General features: G+C 35.1%; 1 protein-coding gene across 2 annotated transcripts in view; it reads left to right on the top strand.

Moving 5' to 3' along the window:
- The window catches only part of LOC145247471 (frizzled-5-like), a 437519-nt gene extending 433152 nt beyond the window's left edge, over window positions 1–4367 (top strand). For both annotated transcript variants that reach the window (XM_080109270.1, XM_080109269.1), the window contains one exon: window positions 1–4367. This exon is cut by the window's left edge and continues 926 nt beyond it. In XM_080109270.1, the coding sequence (XP_079965396.1) occupies window positions 2519–4273 (1755 nt within the window). In that variant the 5' untranslated portion in view covers window positions 1–2518 and the 3' untranslated portion in view covers window positions 4274–4367.
- The last annotated feature ends 4613 nt before the right edge of the window (window positions 4368–8980 follow it).

The raw sequence follows: 8980 nt of genomic DNA, 5'->3' as shown, positions 1-8980 counted from the left end.
TTCATATAAATATATATTTAAATATTTCCCAGAAGAAAGTAGTTTAAAAGAAAATTAAAATATTTATTTAAAAAAAAATATTAAAAAGTGGACATATATACATACCTAAATTTCACAATTGCTATATTTTCTTTGTTGAAAACAAAAACAAAACAAACAAAAAAAAAAACAGTGTCTGCTTGTTCAATTCAATATCTTACCCAGACACTCTCCGAGAGACGCACACACGCGCATTTGCTATTTTTTTTTTTTTTTCGTACTATATAGCGACTACTGCTTCCATCTCGACGCCAACTGCTATGAGCCCGAACGATGAGGGCACCTTACGCACTGCTCGTATTACTGAATTTGCCTGCTACGTCCACAGCTGCGTCTATCATTTCTTCTACCTATAGAGATCCGTCTCGATCTTGGGAGATGCTTTTGTGTGATATCTACCTCTACAAGCACAACAAGAACAAAACACCCTCCCTCACAACCAGGTATATGATGAACGTGTAACCGAACGAAACAACAAAAAAAATTCCATACCCCGAGTACGAAACTAATAATAGTTTCGCCTTGTTGGACGAAGCCATCGTCAAGAAAAAAAGCAAAGGAAAAACTCATTGCCTTTATCATTATTATTATTATTATTATTATTATTTTATAGAGTATTGTTTATTATATGTATCACCCACAGTTTCGTTGTATCACAGCTGTTCGGTGTGGTTAGATGTGAAAGTGCTTCAAGCTGAGATTGAAACCTGATTGTTTTTTTGTTTTGTTTTTTTCTCAAACAGTTGGATTTCTTGACGATTTTTTTTTTTCTTTCACTCACAATCCAGTGTGGATAATTATTAATACTGCTACGAAACTGGAATAAATACGACCGATTTGCTGCCCATTGCAACCACGGGTTGACAGAATTTTGATAGGGGGTGCAGAACTAGCCCCCCCACCCCACCCCTTTTTTTTAATTACAATTTTAAAGCGATTATCATCAGCTATATATGTTTTACTGACCGACAACTGAATACAACTCTCACAGCTTGCGTTATTATTATTCCCTTTCGTTTTATAGCGTCCAAGCTGCGACCACCACCACCACTACTACTACTATCATCATCAGTAATAACAACCACATTCTCTTATTCATCATCATCATCATCATCATCATCTCTACCGGAAAATACAAGAACTCTTCCAGGAGGGAAGACAGGCTTGTTCGGGAACGTTTACACATTGTCTGTCTGTCCTTCGGATTATATCTGACGACTGCGGCCGATGAGTCTTCTGTTTTTATTTTATTTTTTTTTAAAACCTGTGACAGAGAGATCTGTCTTTGAAATATAACGGTCGATTGTGTTTTATAAACCCTGGGGACCATTTTTTTTTTTTTTTTTTTTGTAAGGGGGAGAACAATCAACAACAAGAAAGGCGGGCGCACTACTGCAGCACTTACGTCCCCATTCTCCAAACAACTAAACGGAGCTGGAGTTTTGTTTTATCGAAGAAAAAAAAAAAACTTGCTGCTATTTTTATTTAATTTAATTTTTTTTTTTTTTTTTTTTGTAGGAGAGTATAAGTTTACAATTACAAGCACGGTTGCCCGCTTTTCTGAAAATAAATAAATAAAATAATAAAGAAAACCACACTAAAAACTCAAACTAACACGACGACGACGACCACCACCACAACCACTATATTCTCGCCAGGTACTTCTGACCATTGATATTACTTCTATTGTCACGGTTTAACGCGAGATAATAAGTAAGTTTCGGACTTGAATAAAAACGTATTGACCCTTGTCTGTGAATATACCATACTTACGAAAAAAAAAAAAAAAAACACGCCGGAAATATTTCAATTTAGGATTGTGGAGTCATAACTGTTTCTTTCATATCGCTTAAAAAAATAAAAATAAAAACTCACACACAAAAGAAAAACAACTTTTCTCTCTCGCGCGAAATCGCGTTTTTAATATAATTGTGTGCGTTACCACCGAAACGGATTACTCATTATTTATTTCGGTCTTTAATTTATTTCAACTTTGTGAGCGTGTGTGTATTATTATCATTATTATTTATTTTTTTATTATTATTAAAACTTTTTTTTCCTAATTAAAAACAAACAAACAAACACAACAGGGTTGATCTACCTCCGGCAATGTTTCGGAAGGTCTTAAACCAAATAGACACTGTTTAGATGTGCACATATGTATATATCGCGCGCACACACTCTGCTATTCAACACACACACACATACACACACATCCTATTTGTAGAGAGAGCAAAGGAGAGAAAGATGGGGCTTAATAAAAGGTAGACAAGGTCACTCGGTGAAAAGCCATAAAAATTTACAACAGGCTAGCCGAGTAGAAGAAAAGAGAGAGAGAAGGAAAAAAAAAAAAAAGAAAACGTCCGGGCTCCCAGACAAGGGACACCAAGGCAAGGTTATATTATCCATTCAGTATTGTGGACGAGTCTAATCACCTGCCCCCCCCCCACCTCTTCCAGCTCTCGCTAACTACTCAACCATGGAGACCGTCACATCAAGACGGCGACAACGTCTGCTCTTTCTTTTTTATTCCGTAACGCTTTTTATTTCTTGCTTCGTGTCAGGCGAGGAAGAAGAGAGGCGAAAGTGCGAAGAGATTACGGTACCCATGTGTCGAGGGATCGGTTACAATATGACCCATATGCCCAACCAATTTAACCAGGACACGCAAGAGGAGGCTGGACTTGAGGTGCACCAGTTTTGGCCATTGGTCAAGATCCAGTGTTCGCCGGACTTGAAATTTTTCTTGTGCAGTCTCTATCTCCCGATTTGTATGGTCAACTATAAAAAACCCTTACCACCGTGTCGGTCAGTTTGCGAGAGGGCCAAGGCGGGCTGCGCTCCTATCATGTTGACGTACTCGTTCGACTGGCCGGAGCGGATGAAATGTGAGGAATTACCCGAATATGGAACGGATCAACTGTGCATGGACATGAACACAACGGAACGGCCTTCGCCCCCTTCGAAGCCCCACTACCTGCTACCCACGGATCGCTCGTACAACCCGTTCGGAGATTCGAAACCCTGGCGCTTCAATAAACAAAACAACCCGTATTACAACTCCAAGAACCTGAACGATGTGACCAAATCGTCGGGGAGGGATGATTGTTCCTGCCGGTGCCGGCCTCCGCTAAAACAAATCGAAGACCAGACCCACGGACATTACAATCGAATATCAACGGGAAAAATGAAGAACTGCGCTATCAATTGCTACGGGCCCTACTTCGGCCACAACGAACAGACGTTTGCTAACTTTTGGATCGGTTTGTGGTCGATCCTCTGCTGTATATCGACAGCTACGACAGTGAGCACTTTTTTCATCGACATGCAACGGTTTCGCTACCCCGAGAGACCAATAATTTTTTTAAGTGCTTGTTATTTCATGGTCAGCATTGGTTACATTATTCGGCTAATTGTTGGCCATGAGGAGGTCGCCTGCGAGCGAGGCATGATCCGCTACAACACGACAGGGCCAGCCACGTGCACAGTTGTTTTTTTACTCATCTATTTTTTCGGTATGGCTTCGTCCATCTGGTGGGTAGTCCTTTCATTTACCTGGTTCCTTGCAGCCGGCTTGAAATGGGCAGAAGAGGCTATAGCCAGCTACTCCCAGTATTTTCACATTGCCGCCTGGCTGATTCCCTCCTTAAAAAGCATCGCCGTCCTAGCCATGTCGTCTGTTGATGGCGACCCTGTCGGAGGGATCTGTTATGTCGGAAACCAGAATTTAGAGAACCTACGTGGTTTCGTACTCGCACCGTTGTTTGTCTACCTCGTGCTGGGAACGTCATTTCTGTTTGGTGGTTTTGTCTCCTTGTTTCGGATACGTAATGCCATCAAGCGACAGGGTCGCGCGAAAACGGAAAAACTCGAAAAACTGATGATCCGTATTGGGGTCTTCTCCTTTCTATATACAGTTCCGGCCACTATTGTGATATCGATATACTTTTACGAACAGCATATGAGGTCGTCATGGGAGACGAGCTTCATTTGCCGGTGCGGGTCGCAGCACTACAAGCCCGACTTTTCTGTGTTTATGCTCAAGTATTTCATGTGTCTGGTCGTCGGAATCACCTCCGGCTTCTGGATATGGACAGGCAAAACATTGGACTCTTGGAAAAAATTTTATGGAAAAGTTTGCCAGAGTCGCGCTTACAGTACGTCCAATCGCATTAATAAGTACACAAACCCCTCCTATCAAATGACAAAACCTCAGCCTCTTGATCACGTCTGAATAGGGGACTTGGCTGTCTTGGACAAATACACACAGATAAACAAACAAAAAAACTATTATGAAAGAACAAAACTGAAGTATGATAATACAAAAATGAAGGTTCAATTTTACGATAGGGGCACAGTTGAAACATTCTCGACTTCTCCCTTAAAACTTTTATTCTAGCCAGAAATCAATTTCTAATCGGTTTCAAATGTTACGATCATTATATATACATATATATATATATATATATATAGACCTGTAACAGGCTTCGCTACATGGGCATGAAAATGTTTCGATCTGTAGTTATTATTAACTAAGATCCCATCAGGCAAAAACTCTGTTTTTTCATTTGGGTGTTCATGAAAAAAAAAAAATTGACATTCATTACCTTGTAATAAAAATGGTTTTGGGGTCTTTACTTTGGCGCTTAGAAAAGTCATTTCTTGCTGGAATTGAAGATTATAGGCAAACGTTGCGCAGTGTGTTCAAAGACAAATAATATTCTTTGACAGTGCCACTATTGTAAAATTGAGTTACAATGACGAATACAGTTCTTGGAAAAGAAAAATTGAATTGTAATAATAATAAAAATGCGAAATTATGACAATATATATATATATATAAAAAAAAACCCGACAAAATCTACAGAAAAAATAATTACGAAATGTAATTTGCCTCCCCACGAGGACAAGTATTACGGAAATATATTTCATATATATATATATATATATGAAATATTTTTATCAACACAAATTCTCCTTCAGGTGGGGACACCTGAAAGAACAACATCAAGAAAAATGGACAAGCCGTTTGGATTTACTCAAAAGTGGATAAATTATGGTTATTCTTTTTTTTTTTAAGGTTAATACCTACCCCTTTCCTCCCCAATACCTGTCCACATCTCCTGAAAGAACAAAAAAAAAAAAGCGCCGGATAAAAAAAAAATGTCCATGTGAAGAAAACATTTTTAGAGGTGATATTTGATTTTTTTTTTGTTTTTTATTTTTTATCATTATTATGTTTTTTTTAAAAAAATTTTATCATTATTATTATTATGTTTTTTTTTTTTTGATTTTGTTTTTTTTTTTTTTGAAAGAAATTTTTTTTTATCCAAGTTTTAAATCTGATCCCCTACCCCCACCCTTGATTGGCATTTTATGGTGGGGTCGTAAACCATTTCAAAACAACTGTCCAAATTCATTAAAACAAAAACAAAAAGTTGGTTGTGATGGAGTAAGCGAATGCGTGTCATTCCAAAAAGCAGGTGCGAGCACACGTGTGTGTATGTATGATTGAGTGCGTATACGTGCACGTGTGTTTGTAAAGAAATATATATATATATATTGTAAAGCTCTTGAAGACAGTTGAATGAATGGAGATGTTGTGTTCTTGCAAAGTTACTCCGACTCACTTGTGCAAGCGTGTGTGTATAGGAAAAGGCAGACATCGAGAAGGATAACTGCAGCAGTGCAACAACGGTGTAGACTTTCTCCTCTCGAGCGTTTTGTTTTGGTCAAAGCATTTTCTCATTTGGAAAAGCTTCACACAGACACTGTTAGAAAACATATTTTTCACACTCTCTCTCTCTCACACACACATATCACACACAAATATATCACGTACACACACACACAAATATATCACACACACACAAATATATCACACACACATATCACACATATATATATATATATATATATATATATATGTGTGTGTGTGGTATATGTGTAGTTAATTAAAATTAAACTAGACTACGTCTTTTAGAGCATTACATATTTATTATAGGTGATATTTGAATTAGCAGACTGATGTCACTGGTTTAGTGAGGAAATCATTACAGTTTTATCACTGGTCACTATGTTAATCATTGTATAGTATCATATTAATATATGTATATAATACGTTTGAAAGACAAATTACAACGTAACATTATGTAAATAAATATTTATTTGTTTAAAATTAATACTTCGGCGCTTTAGACCATCTTCAAAATTTTATACATTTTTTTTTCTTTTTTCTGGCCAGGATGTTAAATTGAAGAAGAAAAAATAAGTAAAGAGCCCGCGTGCTGTTGTCTGCGGTGTTATTTTAAAATAACAAGAGGATGCGTTTTGTGAACGCAATATCACGGAAAACACAACCCTGACTCGATTATATATATATATATATATATAATCAAAATTTGTCTCGTTGTAGTTTTCAATGTGTGTGCTAAACAGCAAAATTTATAATCTGCGTATGAATATCATTTTGCTAACTAATTCCCTCTGAGGAGAAGAGCCATTCTTTGAAACTTCATGGAATGAGGAAAATTTTTACCGCTTCAATCTGCATTCCTTGCTGGATAATAAATTATTGTTAATTCTAAATTACAGAGTTTAAATTGAATTTAACACACAGAAAGAAAAAAATGACATTACAAAAGTATATACTAGTGCATATTAATTTAATAATCATCAAGTCAATACGAGATGTATATGAATACGGGTGGGTATAAATGCTATTTATATCTAGGTATCTCGAAGAAGAGGGGTGTATGATAGGTAACAAATAAGAAATGTGACGTTTCCAATTTCATATGTTGAGCTTTTTATTAGCTCGATATATCTTCATTGAAATGATTTTTTATTCATCTTTGACCCCCCCCCCCCGCATATATATATATATATATTAGTAATTTATAAAATATATATGGCGATTAAGCTACACTGAATATTCGGCGTTTCATCCACTATAGGATTCGTCAGGCTTATGCGCATAAGCCTGACGAATCCTATAGTGAATAAAACGCCGAATATTCAGTGTAGCTTAATCGCCATTTATATTTTATAAATTACTAACTAGCTCTACCTACATATTGAGCACTTTTGAAGTCAATACTTAAAGTTTACGCATAAATCTATACTTTCGTATATTAATTTTATGTGAGTAAATGAAGTAGTTATATATATATATATATATATATATATATATATATATATATATAATTATTAATTATTATAGTAAAAAAGTAATTATTTATATATATATATATATATATATATATATATATATATATACACGAATAGTGTGTGTGTAATGTACATATATTAAATGGGAGTGTAAATGAAGGTAATAAATATAAGACTATTTACATAGACAGTAACATGTTCGTATAGTGTACGATCGTTTCAGAGACGATGTGAAGTTTATTTAAATACAGTCTTCTCATCAGCACAAGATGCGAGAGGGGAGAAAGGACTGACACCAAATAAGCGATCAGTAAGCAGCATTTATTCTACTTTAGCTCTAGATGATCTAACTCCTATCTATTGAGCTGACTATATATCTTCAGTATTCTGGGTAACCGGCCTTAATTTATAAGCTTTACTCTATTTTATAGGGTAACGTTTATAATTACTCGCCCTTTCGTTGTACTCATGTTCTGGCTCTAGACCATTATTTCTTTTTATTTATATATATATATATATATATATATATATATATATATATATATATATATACACACACACTATTATATAAAGATCAAAAGTCACTTTGTGTGTGTGTGGGGGTGGGAGTTACTTCATCGTAGGTTCAACTATTTTGGAACCTCTCTTTTGCAAATTTCACGCAAAGGTAATTTATATGTCTGGCAGTGTTCTTAGTTATGTTTTGTACAGAAATTCATCCGATGAGTATCGAGAAATCTAAAAAAAATCCCATCTTAAAAATAAATTAAAAAAATAAATTGTTACACCGACCGGTATGACGTAAAATATTCCTCTGTAAATATTCTTCCTTTTTATCAATTGTAAACAAACACAAAAGGAATTTGAACGATATTATCATTATTTTTTTTTTTTTTTTACGAATTGGTCCATCGAGCAAATTATTCCTTGTAATATATAATAATCAAATAGAGGATTGATTTTATAATAGTACGTATGCAATCTGCATAAATTAAAATATCATGCTCAAGCGTATTGTATGACCGGGCAACGTCGGCTGCCAGCTATTAAATATATATACACACACACACACACACAATAGAATCTCAGGATACGGCATTAAAAATTAGTACCACAATAAAGTACAATATATAATACACATGTATAAGATCAAATAACATTATAAATAACACCGTAAGGCGGGGAAAATACCGTAACCAGGGGCTGGAAAAGCATCGGATTCCAAATCATAACCTAAAAAAACTGTATCCCGGAATTCTCCTGTGTGTATATATAAGGGAAAAGGTTTCCGAAAATTACCTGTAGAATATCGTCCCCTCTCCCTTAAAAAAGGAGGAAAATTAGAAATTTACCTTGTTTTTCAAAATTGTCCAAAACAGTCAACAAAAAATAGTTACACGGGTATTTATTTGTTCATTATTTTTTTTATTATTTACCTTTTTTTTTTTTTTTTTTTACACTTGTACGATTTACCAACTAGCATTTAGGTAAAATGCTTTTTTTATTTAGATAGTTTGATTCGTTCAAAGTATTACAAGTAAACACTCTCCCGCACACATTAGTTTTTTTTTATTAATATAAACAAATTTACATGGTCGTGACACTGGATAACGTCGGTGTCCAGCTTATATATATATATATATATATATATATATATATGGCATTTAGGTAAAATGCTTTTCTGTATAAATAGTTTGATTTGTTCAAAGTATCACAAGTAAACACCCACCGATATCTATTTTTTTTTTTTTTTTTAAATAATATAAACAAA

This window comes from Euprymna scolopes, chromosome 25 (assembly GCF_053919585.1).
Source record: "Euprymna scolopes isolate OS-2025 chromosome 25, ASM5391958v1, whole genome shotgun sequence".
In the NCBI taxonomy this organism is placed as follows: domain Eukaryota; kingdom Metazoa; phylum Mollusca; class Cephalopoda; order Sepiida; family Sepiolidae; genus Euprymna; species Euprymna scolopes.
Note: the sequence above shows the minus strand (reverse complement) of the source record. Positions and strands in the feature narration are given on the sequence as shown.